The sequence below is a fragment of the Rattus rattus genome, chromosome 1 (assembly GCF_011064425.1).
Source record: "Rattus rattus isolate New Zealand chromosome 1, Rrattus_CSIRO_v1, whole genome shotgun sequence".
Classification (NCBI taxonomy): Eukaryota; Metazoa; Chordata; class Mammalia; order Rodentia; family Muridae; genus Rattus; species Rattus rattus.
In genome coordinates, this window is record NC_046154.1 from 248,744,864 (window position 1) to 248,761,763 (window position 16,900).

The 16,900-nt window shown below is 50.7% G+C and overlaps 1 protein-coding gene across 2 annotated transcripts in view; it reads left to right on the forward strand.

Moving 5' to 3' along the window:
• The window catches only part of Mroh1 (maestro heat like repeat family member 1), a 58,439-nt gene that overhangs the window by 18,031 nt on the left and 23,508 nt on the right, over positions 1-16,900 (forward strand). For both annotated transcript variants that reach the window (XM_032917388.1, XM_032917391.1), the window contains exons 8-19: positions 57-135; positions 1,381-1,494; positions 7,338-7,411; positions 9,536-9,655; positions 12,872-12,979; positions 13,265-13,409; positions 13,653-13,693; positions 13,999-14,140; positions 14,438-14,490; positions 14,930-15,037; positions 15,546-15,665; positions 15,912-16,034. In XM_032917388.1, the coding sequence (XP_032773279.1) occupies positions 57-135; positions 1,381-1,494; positions 7,338-7,411; positions 9,536-9,655; positions 12,872-12,979; positions 13,265-13,409; positions 13,653-13,693; positions 13,999-14,140; positions 14,438-14,490; positions 14,930-15,037; positions 15,546-15,665; positions 15,912-16,034 (1,227 nt within the window). The remainder of the gene's footprint in view (positions 1-56; positions 136-1,380; positions 1,495-7,337; positions 7,412-9,535; positions 9,656-12,871; positions 12,980-13,264; positions 13,410-13,652; positions 13,694-13,998; positions 14,141-14,437; positions 14,491-14,929; positions 15,038-15,545; positions 15,666-15,911; positions 16,035-16,900) is intronic.

Below are 16,900 nucleotides of genomic sequence, written 5' to 3' on the forward strand. Positions count from 1 at the left end.
GACCTTGACATGACAGTGAGGCTGTCACCTAACCACTGTCCTGTCTCCCGGAGCAGATCTGTGTGCCTGTGGAGTCTTCCAGCCCCGTGGTGATGAACAGCCAGAAGGAGGTGCTTCGCTGCTTCACGGTGCTGGGTGAGTGGAGGCTCTGGTGCTGTCTTCTGTGTAAGGAAGCCTCAGAGGACGTGTCTGAGCAGAGAATGATGATGATGATGATGATGATGATGATGATGATGATGATGATAATGACGATAACAATAACTATTATCACTTATTAAAAACAACACAAAACCAAGAGGTTCTCACTGTCCTTTTAGCTCAGCTGGCCTTGAGTTCATGATCCTTCTGCCTCAGGCTCCCAAATGCCAGAATTACAGTCATGTGCATCAAGCCTGGTCAGCTGACCTCTTTGAGGAGGGTAATGGCTTCTTGACCCAGGCTGAGGAGGGGTTAACTCCAAGGTCAGTAACCACTGGCCTCTAGCAGAGTCTTGGTCTTGGTTCCAGCCCGCAAGAACCTGCTCTTCATTGAAATGTGTGTTATAGTTAGTTCTGCTTCTCTCCACTAGAGGCTTCTGTCTCCCATTTCACACATCCCTTCCTCATCCACAGCCTACTGCTTCGCATTCCTGCATGTGGCTGCCTGACTCTGTCCATCAGGCTGGCCCTACCTGACCTCCAGTTACAGCATCTTTCACTGTGTCTTCTGGAGCCTATTGGTCTAGATCAGTCAGAGCCTGGTCTGCCAGATCTGTCCCTGTGCCTGTATCCTGTCTCAGCCGCTTGCCAGCTTGAGGTCAGGCAGAGGCTTGTGACTTGACAGCTGCTGAAGACCAGTGGCATCAGCACCCACCTAGGGCTTGGCGGGAGGGAAGGCCAGGAGACTGGTTCAGCTGGCCAAGAGTATCGGGGGAGGGAAGGCCAATTTTACTGTCCTTGACACTGGTTCACAAAGGTGAGAGAACTCACCAAGGTAATTTCCAAAAAGTTCCCATTGGCAGTGATCGAGGTCCAGGTTAGAGGTCTGTCTCTGAGGGGTCCCTTGTGGCTCATCATGAATTAAGTTGGAATGAGCCCACAGGTCCTGGTGACCTCAAATCTGTGTCTCACATGGTGTGCCAGCCCTTTGTTGTTGGAGTTCCCTGTGTTAGTCTGACCCTTCACTTTATACAGTCGCTCAAAGAGAACACTGGGAGATTGATGACCGGGGAGTTTAGGCTCCCATATCCCCCAGTGTGTTTTGCCTTCCCTGTCCTGGGAAGCTCCAGCTACAGAATGACCAAGGTGAACAGACCCAGTCCTGGCAGGCTCAGGGTGCAGGTGTGGAGCAAGGAGCAGAGCCTGTTAGACCGTAGTATCCGATGCCCGTGTCGCCCCACAGCCTGCTGCTCTCCCGACCGTCTGCTGGCCTTCTTACTGCCCAGGCTGGACACCAACAACGAGAGGCTCCGCGTGGGTACACTGCAGATCCTGAGACACATCGTCAACTCGGCTGGTGAGTGTCCCCTGTGCCTGCAGGCTGGCCCCCTGTCCATGCGTGGATGCTGGCCACCTGTGGCATGGCTAGTGTGCGATAGGACAGGGTGATGTCCATCATTTGGATGAACGTAGCATCCCAGTTGGGATTGCTCTTAGTGGTATATTTTAGCTTGGTGGTCTTCACAGTTGAACTGTGATTTAAGTCATTGCCGTGATAAGACATCCCGACCGAGGTAACTTACCAGAAGAGGAGGTTCATTCGGAGGTGGGGGACGATGAAGAGCAAGTGCTCATGGGTAGATATTTGATAACTGGGAGTGGCCTGGGCTTTAGAAGCCCCAAAGCCTGCCCCCAGTGACTCACCTCTTTCAACTAATCACATCTCCTAATCATCCCCAAACTTTTCCACTAACTGGGAGCTAAGTATGCAAATATATGAGCCTATTGGGCCATTCCCATCCAAACATGGCAGATTTAAAACTTGGGGTTCCACACATGCTGGGCAAGTGTTCTACCTTTGAGTAGCACTTTCAGCCCCCAGTTTCCTGCTTTTAAGGGAGACTTGTTTGATTAGCAATAAGTTTCATAAAGGTAATTATAGTTGTACACATGGGTTTATGGTTTGGTGAATTCCATTCATGCTCTGTCAGAGGTCAGGAAAGGACGACCAGGGGTCACATTGGGTAGCATTAGATATGGAGTTCAGAAAGGTACTGCCTGGGGCTCTTCCTGGCAGTGGTTTAAGGCACCAGAAGTAGACTCTCGGTAGCGTTTTTTTAGAGTGTATGTGCACACATGCGCGCATGTGCACGCACACACACACACACACACACACACACATCAGCACATGTGTGTTTACATTTGAGAATTCACCAATGGATTGGAATCCAGGTGAAAGGACACGTGAATTGTGAAAGGGTGTATAAAAAGTAAGTTATTTTTCTAGTCCCAACTCTGTCATTGTTTTTTTGTTTGGTTGTTTTGTTGGTGGTGGTTTTGACATGGCTTCAGTATGGCCATTCTAACTGTGGAGAAGTTCACTGAGGTGTACAGCATTCAGGACTGGACAAGTGATGTTTGACTGGATACCTTAAAATTAATTAATTGGGGTTGGGGATTTAGCTCAGTGGTAGAGCGCTTGCCTAGCAAGCGCAAGGCCCTGGGTTCGGTCCCCAGCTCCGAAAAAAAGAAAAGGGAAAAAATATTTAATTAATTAATGAATTTATAGTCCTAACTGTCTGAGATCTCTCTGTAGATGATGGTGCCCAGGGGCCATTGCCAGTCAGGAACAGTAGCTTCCTGCACAAGAAGGTGTTGCTGTTGTGCACGTTGTATAAGGAAAGAGAAATTGCACAGTGTGGAACATCTTGTATCTGGCTTATTTTTCTGTGAAATCCATAGTGCGTTAATCTCCAAGGTACTCATTTGTTAGCAAGGGATAAGTGGATTCTTCGGTTTCCTACTCTAATGAAGACCGCTGCTGTTTGTCTTTTCCCTGTGCACGCTTAGGAGCTGTGTGTCTGGGAGCAGAGTTACAGGTTGTAGGTATGCATTTGCCCTAATACATTCTGTTTTTCCAAGATACCTAATGAAGCCAGTCCTTTGCATCCTGGCCAGAGTAACTTGTTTTGCAGCAAGCCACTATTTAGCTGTTATACGTTCCAGACTGACAAAACAAACCATCTTCCCCAAGGTTGCCCAAATCAGTAAAATCCCGAGACGGGTAGGGACGGAGCACAGACATACTTTTTCTGTGCCTTATGTTGTCCCTTTTAACACTAGGGAGCGCTCTCAACTCAGGTTTGCATCATGTCTGTGGACTTCATCCTGTAAGATAGGAACAGGACAGTAACTCGGGAACAGAAAGCTGACCGTCATCCGCTGATCCCTGAGAAACCCGAAACCCTAGGAATCTCAGAGAGTCTCAGCTAGGATACAGGGGATACGGGTTAATTTTAAATTTCTTAGCCTTATGAGTCACACCTCCAGATTCCAGAGGCTAGCAATGCTTAATTTGTTTTTTGTTTTTGCTTTTGTGTTTTTGAGACAGGGAATTCACTAAGTACAGCAGGCTGACCTTGAGCTCATAGAGATCTGCCTCTCCAGTGCTGGGATCGGAGGCTTGCAACCACCCACTGTGCCTTTGAAGATTTTGCTTTTTTGGTTTTAATTCTTTTATGTGTGGGGGTGTTTTGTGTGCATGTGTGTCTGCATGGCATTTGCATATCTGATGCCTATATCAGAGTGTGTCTGATACTCTGGAACTGGAGTTACAGATGGTAGTGAGCTGACATGTGGGTACTGGGAATCAAACCCTAGTCCTTTGAAAGTGAAACAGTGCCTTTTTTTTTTTTAAGATTCATTATATTATATATAAGTACACTGTAGCTATCTTCAGACACACCAGAAGAGGGCATCAGATCTCATTACAGATGGTTGTGAGCCATCATGAGGTTGCTGGGATTTGAACTCAGGACCTCTGGAAGCCAGTGCTCTTAACCACTGAGCCATCTCTCCAGTCCCCACCTCAGTTTTAAGGTCATGATTATTCTTCAACATCTTCTAAACACTTCACGATTTGCCTTGGGGCAGATTTAGATTCTCTGTTGTCTGAGCTTTTACAGACCTCTCCTTTTTCTGTATTTTATGTTATTTCTGCCAAGATTCTGAACAGCTTTGTTGTGGGGGCTCCAGAGGGGGCAGAGCCCAGGTCAAGGAGCATCTTAGGGTGGGGCTGGAGCACAGGGCCAAGGCCTTGCCTCTGAGGCTCCATCCTCCCTTTTGGGCTTTTTGTTTGTTTGTCTTTGTTTTTTGAGACAGAGTTTCTCCAAGTAACAGCTCTGGCTGTCCTGGAACTCTCCTCTGTAGACCAGGCTGGCCTAGAACTCAGAGCTCCACCTGCCTCTGCCTCCCGAGTGCTGGGATTAAAGGCGTGCGCCTACCAGGCTGTCTCTACAGTGAAACCATTGTCCCAAGCAGTTATTACCTGCAGTGTGCCCAGTGCCCCCATTTTTCTTCCCTATTTTCTTTTAAAAAATTATTTATTATGCATAATTATTTATGTCTGTGTGCCTGCGTGAGTTTATGTGCAGTTGCCCATGAGGTCGAAGGCGTTTGATGCTCTGCCAGAGGCGCAGGTGTTTGCGTGCTGCCTGGTTTAAGTTCACGGGACTGAACCCAAGTCCTCTACAAGAGCAGTACGAGTTCTTAACTGCTGGGCCATCTTTCCAGCCTCTTTACCCCCGCCCCTCCTTTTTAACCAGGGTCTTGCTCTATGGCTAGGTTGTTTTGAACACACTAGCTTCCTGTGTCAGCCTCCTCAGCTGTCTTGGTGTCATGATCCTCCCACTTCCTCTGGAGCATTGGGGTTACAGGCGTGTATCACATCCAGTGATAGCCATTCATAATACCATGTAAAATCTATCACGAAAGGTGAAATCCACTGTACAGACAGACATACAGACATACAGCATGGCTCACAAATTTAAGTGTTCTCATTGCACAGGGGCCAGGCTAGTGTTCTGGGCATCATTCCAGTGTTGGTGTCTGTGCTTCGGAGCCAAGCACTTAGTGGCTGTTTTCAATCTTAAGTGTTAGGAGATAAGTCTGGTGGGGGCACGAACCTTTAATCCCAACACTGGGAGGCAGAGGCAGGTGGAGCACTGAATTCAAGGTTAGCCTGGTCTACAGAGTGAGTTCCAGGACAGCCAGGGAATACACAGAGAAACCCTATATTAACAAACAAAACACACACACACACACACACACACACACACACACACACACACAAAAACAGACACACACACAGACACTCACACACTCACACACACACAGACACTCACACACACATACACACACACACACACACACACTCCCACACACACACACACACACACACACACACTCACACACACACACTCACACACACATACACATATACACACACTCACACACACACTCACACACACACACACACACACACACACTAGGCATAAAAGGTTATGTTGCTGGTTCTCAGCAAGAAGGAGCCCGCAGAGCAGCAGCAGCTCGTCTGGATCGTGTGAGAAACACCCAAACTTCAAGCAGACTGGTGAATGACAACCAGTTCAATCACAGCACCACTGGCGTGACTTCCCCAGAATCTGAGCCACTTTTCTCCTTACTGCCTCAGCCACCAACCAGTTAGCTTTTTAAAATGCTGTGCTCAAGTCACATTCCTTTAATTACTCAGTTTCCTTATATCACATCACGGGGGCATCAGAGGACAGCTTTCAAGAACTGGCTGTCTCCTTCTACCGTGTTGGTCCCAGGCATGGAGCTCACCTACCAGTCTTGATGGCAAGCACCTCCACTCACTGAGCTACTGGCCGCACCCCCACCTTAGCTTTTTATCTTTTTCTTTTTCATCTATTTTTTTTTTTTTTTTGGTTTTTTTTTTTCCGGAGATGGGGACCGAACCCAGGGCCTTGCGCTTCCTAGGCAAGCACTCTACCACTGAGCTAAATCCCCAACCCCTTTCATCTATTTTCAGTTATAGCTGTGTATGTCGGCCTGTGGGGATGTACACATGAGTAAGTGCCCACAGAGACCAGAGATGCCTGACTTCCCTGGAGCTGGCTGGGAGCCACCTGATGTGGGGTTTGGGAAATGAACTCATTCCTCTGGAAGAGCAGTATTTGCTCTTAACCACTGAGCCATCCCTCCAGCACCCCATAGCCACTGAGCCATCCCTCCAGCACCCCATAACCACTGAGCCATCCCTCCAGCACCCCATAACCACTGAGCCATCCCTCCAGCACCCCATAACCACTGAGCCATCCCTCCAGCACCCCATAACCACTGAGCCATCCCTCCAGCACCCCATAACCACTGAGTCATCCCTCCAGTACCCCATAACCACTGAGCCGTCCCTCCAGCACCCCATAACCACTGAGCCGTCCCTCCAGCACCCCAACCACTGAGCCGTCCCTCCAGCACCCCATAACCACTGAGCCGTCCCTCCAGCACCCCATAACCACTGAGCCGTCCCTCCAGCACCCCATAACCACTGAGCCGTCCCTCCAGCACCCCCCATCCCCTTTAAATTCATCATCCTGTTCATCGTTTGCTTAGGCCAGGGGTTGAGAAATGAACTTTGAGTGTGTATCCAACAACTGTATGCCACCATGATGTAATACTTCATAGGAAAGAGGGGTGGGATTTGGAGAAGACACAATCTGAGCAGAATTTGAATTCTGTTCCTAGTGGCCTCAGTATTCTACACTGCGGCTGCCCCCGAGGTGCTGGTTTGGGCCCCACACAGCACCTCCTCTACCCCTTACTGGTACTGTGCCTTCATTATGGCCTCTCCTGAGTGAGCCAGAGGACGTTCTTTACGTGTGGTAAGGCGAGCTTAATTGGTAGGGAGGGCTGAGCATGCAGTACAAACTCTCACAGATCTGGGCGCTCTCAGAGTCAGGCACCACTCAGCAGTGGGCAGAAGATAGGACAGATGCCTCAGCTGTCTTCGTCTGGGGCTCCTGTTTAAGGCATTTCCCTGGTCCCTTCAATCTGCAGTGATCTGCTCTGTGCCTCCCCTAGCCTTGCAAGGTTTCCACCCAGCACACTGTGCTTCAACCTCACAGGATTAGAGAGCGTAGTAGTTCTTCATGCACAAGGACCCTACAGAGGATTCAAAATCTCTCTTAGCTTTTGAATTAGGTATAATGTTATTTGGGGAATTGTTTTTCTCCTTCAGAGCAGTGGGCTTGTGCCCATTTCTCCTTCTACATGAGGACCAAGTGAGGCCAGATCCTTTGAGGCCTGACTTGAAGGTAGATGTGGATAGGATGACCGAGCAGTCTTGGTTGTTTCTTGCAGCCGCTCAGATGGAGATTAAGAAGCCCTTTATCCTCTCTTCCATGAGGCTGCCTCTCCTGGACACCAACGATAAGGTAAAGGTGGGGTTAGCCTGGAGCATCGTTGGGATAGACCAGGCTGTTTGGCTTGTCACGAGCAGCCAACAGAAGAGGGGCCAGAGCGCTGTCGGTTCCTATCCTAGCAGTCTCTAGGCGCCAGCAGTCAGAGAGATGCACACAGGCAGCGTCAGCAGACCACCCTTTCACACTGTCTTAGTGAACCGTTAACGAGCCTAAGCCACCTCAGGGCTGGTGCCTGTCATAGGCCCAGTGCCCCAGCGCCACCCTTAGCTTCACCGTTCGTGAGAAGGGTTCAGAGAACGCAGGCAGCAGGTACACTCACCACTTTAATCTCAGGAATGGCTTAAATCTGCTGGGGAGCTGAGTGTGGTGGCTCATGACTGTGATCTGAGCACTTGGGAGCCCGAGATAGGAATTCCTGGCTATCCTGGGCTACTAACTAGACCTTATCTCAACAGAAATCATCTGGGAAAGAGCCCTTGGGACAGGGTTCAGGAGGCCCAAGCCTGAAGCGTCCCATTGCCTTTTTCGAGCAGGGCAGGGTTTGCACCCTGGCAGCAATGTGTGACCACACAGAGGAGTATTGCCAACCAAGGCCATTCCTTCAGTCTTAAGTTCTCAACTGATAGCCCTGTCACGTGACTGTGCTGGACTGTCAGTATGGCTGCACTCAGCCTCCAGCCCCTCTGAAGATGGGATTGATACCATGTGGCCTGCAGGTCCCCACCTGAGTTCTAGCCTTTGACTGAGGGAGATGACCCTGGTCCCAGATCATGGCGCACTCTTTCCAAGTACGATATCCCAAGGCTTCCAGGAGCCCAGGAAACAGGTTAGACTGCTCTTTGGGCAAGGTAGGCCTCCCTAGCCTTCTGAGCACTACTGTGTTAGCAGGGCCTGCTGACTCAGAGGCAGCAGGATCCGAACCCCTCCTGAGAGCCATGGCAACATCTGTGCTGGCTCTGGCAGCTTCCAGGGACCGCCTGTGTATCCTACCGTTCCTTCTTCAGGAGCTCCTGACACAAACTCAAATCCCAGCCTCCTAACCTGTACACTCCCTCACTGTGGGTCCAAACAATGAGACGTTAGAAGTACGGAGTGAGCACATGCATGCTCAGCCTGGGCAGATGGCCACCAACCCAGGCCCACCCTGTTCCCATAGCCACATTAGATGACCGGGTGTGGGGATATCAGGAGAGAATCTCAGGACGCTTCCTTGAGCTTCCTTGGGGCAGCTGTGCTGGATGTGACATTCCAGGAAGCAGAAGCATTCTCAGGCTCCTGGGAGACTTGTGCCAAGCTAAGGCTGGGGTCAAAGGCCAGATCTGTTAGGGTAAGTGCGCTGGAGGAGACACTGGCTCTGAGTAAATGTTGCTGAGTTGGGCTTATCAGGTTGGCCATGCAACCTCAGGACTAGGAATGCTTGGGATAAAGGTCTGGGAAACATCGCCTGGGGGACGGTCTAACACCCAGGTCCATAACGTATCCTAGGAAACATGGGTGTCACCCAGGGAGCCAGTCCTGATGGAGACCAGTCCTATAGCTTGTGTCCAGATGAGCAGTGCAGATGGGACCGCTCTGTTATGCACCTAGATAGTGGGTGGGAGATAAAGCCGGAGGTCAGGGTTCTTGGGAAAAGCCCATAGAGGATGCGATTGGTGAGATGACTTCTGAGGCCTTCCCTTGTAGAGCTGCACGTGTCACTAGTGACCAAAGGGCTGAGAGCTGAGAGCTGAGCAAGCGTCCAGGTGTTAGGTCCTGCAGCAGTTGTGGGTACAGCTGTGGGCGTGGATGTATAAACCGATGTGTGTGAGTGCAGGTGCAGGCGCTGCTGTGGGTACAGGTGTGGTGTAGGTGTACACACTGATGTGTGTGTATACACACTGATGTGTGTATGAGTGCAGGTGCAAGCGCTGCTGTGGCTACAGGTGTGGTGTAGGTGTACACACTGATGTGTGTGTGTACACACTGATGTGTGTGAGTGCAGGTGCAGGCGCTGCTGTGGGTACAGGTGTGGTGTAGGTGTATGTGGGCATGGGTGTGGTGCTGATACAGCTGTGGGTGCAGGTGTGGGTGCAGATATAGCACAGGAGCAGATGTGGCTCCTGTGGCCCTTCCTGACCTTCTTGTGGTTCTGGGCAGGTGAAACGGGCTGTGGTGCAGGTGATCAGTGCCATGGCCCACCACGGCTACTTGGAGCAGCCTGGAGGTGAGATGATGGTTGAATACATTGTGCAGCAGTGTGCTCTGCCCGCCGAGGAGGTAAGGACCGAGCTGTCTCTGTGTCTGTTGGGTGTCAGGCTCTTCAGCCTGCGTTTCTCTTGAGTGCTGTTGGCCCTGGTTACCAAGAGCATCTGGCCTGACAGCAGGTGATTGTGTGGGCTGTGTGGGCTGAGGGTCCCTTTGGTTTCTGAGTCAGGGTCTCTGCATCTTGTGAGACACCCAACTCAAGCAGAGGCAGAAGACAGAAACTGACTTTCTTCTGTTTAAAGTTACCAAACGCCGATTTCTTTTGAAGGAGAGCAAGGTAGACTGTAAGTAGGGGTGAGTGGAGCTAACTGGCATCAGGCTTGCTTAGTCTGCCCTGGGCACTGGGTTCATTAGTACAGAAATGAGTGCCAGTGGAGTGGGCAGCCTGGTCAAACAGAGTAGTGAGTGTGCCAGTTCTCTTGGAATGAGAAAAGCGAGATTGTCCTAAGGTTAGCTCTGAATCCAACCATGCAACCATGGTAACCATGACCAAGGCAACTTATGGAAGGAAGCGTTTGTTCAGGCGTCTGGTTCCAGAGGGATGAGAGTCCCTCATGATGGAGACATAGCAGCAAGTAGCTGGCATGGCAGGAACAGAGGTCTGAGTGCTCACATCTTCAAATGCACGCACGCAGCAGAGAGAACAGAAAGCGGGCAAGCCCACTCAAAGCCTGCCCCAGTGACGTCCTTCCTCCTGCCAGGCTCCGCCTCCTAAAGATCCCACAACTTCCCCCAGACAACACTACTAACTGGGGACCAAGTGTTCAAATATCCAAGCCTACTGGTAACCTTTCTCCCTCAAACCACCACGAGTGGTCTTCTTGTGCTTCTGTCAGTGAGCCATATGCAGTGCCTCAGACAGGACTTCTGTGTGTATCATTGAAAATCAGATTTCTTTTTTATGTGTATGAATACTTGCCTGCATGTATGAATACACATCACATGTATGCTTGGTGCCTACATAGACCAGAAAGGGGAGTGAATTCCTGGAACTGGAGATAAAGACGGTTGTGAGCCACCATGTAGGTGCTAGGAAACCAGGTTCTCTGTAAGAGCAGTGTTCTGGTTTGCTGTCCCATCTTTTGAACCATGCTTTATTCTTTGAGAAGTTCATATAAGGTGCGTTGCTCATATTTACCTCCTACCCTTCTAACTCCTCTCTGATCTACCTTCTCTTTCTTATAGAATCACATTTACTGGTGTGTGTGTGTGTGTGTGTGTGTGTGTGTGTGTGTGCTCACACATGTCACAGCACATATATGAAGCCCAGAGGACAACAGGAGTTGATTGTCTCCACCATGTGGGTCTCTGGGATAGAACTGGGTATCAGGCTTGATGGTCAATGCATTTACCCACTGAGCCATCTCGAAGGCCCATCATGCATTTGTCTTAAAGGTCATGACATTGTCTGGAGGTCATGGGTAACAGCCCACCTTTGGTGGAAGCCTGGCCACAGGTCAATTCCTTTTTTAAAAAAAAAGGTGGCGAGAGAGAGAGAGAGAGAGAGAGAGAGAGAGAGAGAGAGAGAGAGAGAGAGAGAGAGAGAGTGTGTGTGTGGTGTGTGTGTGTGTGTGTGTGTGTGTGTGTGTGTGTGTGTAAGAGAATGGGTGTTAGAGTTGGTGTGCTTGTGAATTGCTCAGCATTGGTTGTGGGAACCAATCGTAGATCTTCTGCAAGAGCAGCATATGTTCTTAACCACTGAGCTGTCTCTAGCCTCTAATCTTCTTGACATCTTATTTATTTGTGTGTGTGTATAGATGTGTGTAGGCGCACATGCTAGTGTACTTGTGGACAGCCTATGGGAGATGTTTTCCTTCTCCAATCATGCGGGTTCCAGAAAGTGCTCTCACACCTTTGCCTGTCAGGCGCCTCCTTTGACCTCTGATCTTCACAGGAGCTTGTAGTTATTAGACAAGAGCTGAAGAAGGCCATATCCTCTGTTTCAGTCTTTAGTCCCAATAATTTGCTATTTGAAGTTTTTTGTTTTTTTTTTTTTTAATATTGGAAAAGTTGGATAGACTCCCCTAGTAGGTACTGTAAATCTGTTGTTGTTGAAATGCCAGATTTGGTTGATACTCCATAGGAGGCCTGCCCTTGTCTGAAGAGGAATGGAGGAGCAGCGGATGGGGAGTGGGGTGGGGACTGGGAAGGGAGGAGAAGCTGCATCCTGAATGGAATATATGAGAAGAATTTTTTAAAGATTTATTTATTTATTTTATGAATATGAGTACAGTATAGCTGTCTTCAGACACACCAGAAGGGGGCATCAGATCCCATTACAGGTGGTTGTGAGGCACCATGTGGTTGCTGGGAATTGAACTCAGGACCTCTGGATGAACTCAGGACCTCTGGAAGAGCAAATGGTGCTCTTAACCGCTGAGCCATCTCTCCAGCCTGAGAGAAGAATTTTTAAAAAATCTATATTCTACCTCCTCCCCTCGAATTAAAAATACTTACTTAGTTTATGCAGAAGAATGTGTGGATGGAGAAACCTTTTGGAGGCAGAGGACACTTTGTGGGAGCTGGTTCTCTCCTTCCACCATGTAAATTCTGGGGCTCTAGCCCAGGTTACCAGGCTTGACAGCAGATCAAGGCTCTTTGGAGTCAGTAGCTTACTTATAGCAGACAAGAGCAGATGCGGAGAGGGACAGAGGGAGGGAGGGGAAGAGAGGTGTGTGTGTGTGTGTGTGTGTGTGTGTGCGTGTGTGTGTGTGTCACATGCCATGGACTACATATAGAGCTTAGAGGACAACTTTTAGGTCTCTCCTTGGGCCATTGGATTGGGAAATCAAACCCAACTTGCCAGTCTCACACAGAAAGCACTTAACAAGCCATCCCACCAGCTTTTCTTGAGTGATTTTGGTGTGCTTGCCTGTGGGAGCCGACAGACATGCTCTCAGGGGCAGGGTTGGTGAGTCTGCCGGCCTTCCCCGTCTCATGCTGACCTTGGTGTGGACAGTTGTCTATTTATGTTCTCCCTATCTCATGCTAACCCTGGTATGAACAGTCGTCCATCTATGCTCTCCCATCTCATGCTGACCCTGGTGTGAAGTCGTCCATCTATGCTTTCCTGTCTCATGCTGACTGTGGTGTGAACAGTCATCCATCTATGCTCTCCCGTCTCATGCCAACCCTAGTGTGGACAGTCGTCTGTCTATGCTCTCCCGTCTCATGCTGATCTTGGTGTGGACAGTTGTCCATCTATGCTCTCCCTTGCCTCTTCCCCAGCCTCAGAAGCCCGGCCCCGATGGGGAGGATCTGGCAGCAGATAGTGTACGGGCAGTCAGTATCCGCACCCTCTACCTAGTCAGCACCACCGTGGACAGGATGAACAGCGTGAGTGTGCATGTCTTTGACCTGAGATGAGTTGTCTGAGCTTTCCCTTTCTGAGATTTCCTCCCCTCCCTGTCCCTAACCTAGAGTGGAGAGTGTGGCCTCCAGAGGACAGGAGCTGGGCAGTGCTCAGGATCTCTCAGCAATGGCCGGACTGTCTTAGCATGGGCCCCTCTAAAGCTACCCTGCTCCTGTGTAGCTGTAGAGATCAAGTTCTGTCAGCTCTACTGCCCTGGAGGCCGTGCCCACCTGCCTACAGTCCACAGACCATGGCCTTCTGTCCTTCAGGTTCTCTGGCCCTACCTCCTCGAGTTCCTCACCCCGGTGCGCTTCACTGGGGCCCTCACCCCACTCTGCAGGAGCCTTGTGCATTTAGCCCTGAAGAGGCAGGAGGCAGGGGCAGATGATTTCCTCATCCAGTACAACGCAAATGGTGTGGAGGCCCAACCACCGTGCCCCTGGCTGACCCCACCGACGCTGTGACCTTACACCTTATCCTCTCTCAGCTCTCTGCCCTTGCCCCGCACCACCCCTACTGCTGATCCCCCACCCCCACCCCAACCCCACCCCCGCTGCTGCTTTTGCCTGTTCTCCCACCCCAGCGGCTGCTTGTGCATGTGATCCCCATCCTTTATCCTATCCCTGCCTTGTAACTGTTTCCATGTTTCTTGTCCAGCAAACCTCCCGTCTCCCTTCGCTCTGACCACAAGACTGCTGGTAAGCAAAGTCTGTCACTATGTCCCTGCTCACGTGCGGGTGACGCCGTCCTTCATGGGATATTCTCGTAGGTGTCAGCTTGACCGTGCTTACTCTGATAGAAGAGCAGACTCTCCGCCCCAGAGTCCCTGTCAGCTCTGTACCAGGCTAGGACCCTTGCCACCATGTCATTGACATTCCCCCCACCCCGCTGTGTTTTCTGTCTTCCCTTCACTTCTGGGAAGCTGGTGCCCAAGTTGGGCACTGGGACCCGGAGGTGCAGGCGGCTCCGTGCTTAGGCAACCCCCTTCCTTCCCCTCCTTCAGGTTGTGTCTTCTAATCCCTACCTGGGAGATGGGCGTGGGGCAGCCTCCTTGCGCCTCCTGAAGGTTATGCATCAGAATATCCACCCTTTACTGGGCCAGCGGTGGGAGACAACCATGCCTGTGCTGCTGGAGTACCTGGACGGTGAGGCCAGTGAGGCTGAGAAGCCCATTAGCCACCCCTGACCCCACTTGTGCCCAGTGTGTCATCAGGGTTGGAAAAAATACTCTCAGCTGTAATCTAAGAAAGAGCCCGAGTGGCTCAAGAGATGTTACTGGGGACATGAGGGAAGGGGTGCAGACTGTGGTGTGATTGGTTTCTGTATTCCCCCCTGGGGATTCCAAAGACAAGGAGGTGGTGCTGGGCATGGAGGGCCACAGATGCATGCAGGAATGAGCCTGTGTGGCAGGACCTAGCCAATGGGCTTACTGGTCATTTCAGAGCATACCGAGGAAACGCTGTCACTGAAGGAGTGGGAAGAAAAGCTTCTAGTGGTGAGAGATAGGACAGAAGGCCAAGGGCCTGTCTGTGCCTTTCTGGGACATCGTGGGCCTGGGCATAGAGGGCTGGGTCAGCAAATGTGGGACTGCTGTATTGTGCCTTCCCAGTGTCGTTACCCAACCTCACCTGGTGGTATGACGAGGAATTGGCCTCAGCAGTGGGAGGGTGGCTGGTCTCAGATTTCTATGACAGGAGAGTCTACCCTCTATTCCCCAGCACCAAATTTGAGGGACTTTTGCTCATCCTGAACACAGAAAGTGTTCTCCCTCCTTCCCCATCCCCAGCCTAGTTGAGCACCATTTGTGCTTCAGCATTGCCTTGTAGCTACCCACCTTCCAAGATCACTTACCAACAGGTGTCACCTAAGGTTATCAGGTGACAAGGCTGTGCCTCAGGCCCCACAGCCAGCCCTCACTATCCTCTCACCCGCAGTTCCTGCGAGACACCCTGATCGTGGTATCTGACAACGTATGGATCTGCCAGCTGAGCCAGGAGATGTGCAAGCAACTGCCCTCTTACAGCGGGACTCCTCAGGAGAAGGTGCCCAAGACAAGCTAGCTGGGGTCAGAGATCTCTACACAGTCCCTGGGAGCTCTCAGCTCCCATGCTTCGAGTCTTTGATCTTTCCTGTCTGTCTTTGTCTCCTGACTCTGGCAACCCTGGGCCAAGCCAGGAAAAGCAAGCAGGGTTAGGAGCCTCTTCACTGCAGTTAACAGCTGGGAGATGGGGGGTGCTGTCTGCTACTCGTTCCTCAGACATAGCCTGGGGCTCACCCCTCCATCCTCATGGAGGACCCTTCTGTGTCCTGCTGGGAATCCAGCTAGCTCTCCAGAAGCTGGGTATAGTGTGCACACATTTAACCCCAATACCTGAGAGGTAGGCGGATCTATGAGATCAAATCCAACCTGGTCTACAGAGCTAATACCAGGACAGCTGGGGCTACACAGAGAAACTGTATCTCAGAAAAAAAGAAAAAAGAAAGAATACAGCTCCCCATTAGCAGTACACACCAAAGTGCAGGTGTCTGTGTTCTCTACCTTTGTTCCAGAATTTCCTGTACAAATGCATAGGAACCACACTGGGTGCTGCTTCAAGTAAGGAGGTGGTGAGAAAACACCTCCGAGAGCTGTTGGAGACAGCCAGATACCAAGAAGAGACAGAGCAGGAGGTAGGCAGTCCCTAATGCCCCGGGCTGTCAGGCAGTGCTCCTCTGCTTCTCTCGGGTAGCCAGCCACCCGTACTGTGAGCATAGAGGTCCGTGTTTGCATGTACGTATGTTCTCATGTATTCAGTGTGCCTTTACGTTTGTGTGTGTGTGGCACTTCATGTACTGTGTATGCATGCTCCCACACACACACAGCAGGCGGGCAGCTGGGCCACTGTGCCCAGAGTGAGCACCCCTGCACCTCCCCAGGGCCTTGCCTGTTGCTTTGGGATCTGTGCCATTACCCACCTTGAGGACACGCTAGCACAGCTGGAGGACTTTGTGAGGTCAGACGTGTTTAGGAAGTCCACCAGCATCTTTAGCATTTTTAAGGTAAGACGGTCATTACCCAGAACGGCGTCCACGTGAGTAGGTAACTGTCTGTGGCTGCCTCACTTTTCATGTCTGCAGTAGGGTGGGTTCCTGACTTCTGACGGCTGCTCTCTCTCAAGGTGAAGGCTAGGGCTGGGTTCCCTCAGACTTAGAGTCAACCAAGAAAGCACCATGCTTTGCAGCTGTTTGTATCCTCCATTCCCTCCTCTGGGCCTGGGCTCTCCTCCCACAGAAGCCATAGCTGGTCGGGGCGGCTGCCTCTAGCTGTGGGTTATGAGAGGAGCTCTAAGTGGGTCTGAGGTGATCAGTTTTCTGCTGCTCTGGTGAAACGCTTGAGGAGATCAGCTTTGAGGAGGAAGACGTCTCTGTCTCCTAGGTACAGAGGTTGTGGTCCCTCGGCATTTGGCCTGTGCAGGCCAGGAATGGTGGAAGGGCAGGCGAAGAGAGCTGCTCATCCCCCAGGAGCCAAGAAACCCACTCACCTCTAAACCTATGGTTTTGAATCTGTCAGAGGTTAATTCAGAGCTTCTCAACCTTCCTGATGCTGTGACCCTTTAATACAGTTCCTCATGTTGTGGTGACCCCTAAAGTTATTTTCATTGCTACTTCATAACTGTAATTTTGCCACTGTGATGAATCGTAATGTAAATATCTGGGGGGTTGTTTTCCCCCAGGTTGAGGGCCATTGGGTTAGTCCATTGATGAACCAATCACTTCTCAAAGGTTTCCATCTTTGAACACTGCTACTCTGGGGACATGTGAACTTTAGGGACATTTTCAAATGTTATTCCTCTAACCCTGCAGCTTGAGCTCTAAGGACATTTCCTACCTGAACCACAATAGCTGGGGACTCAAAGCTGTACCCT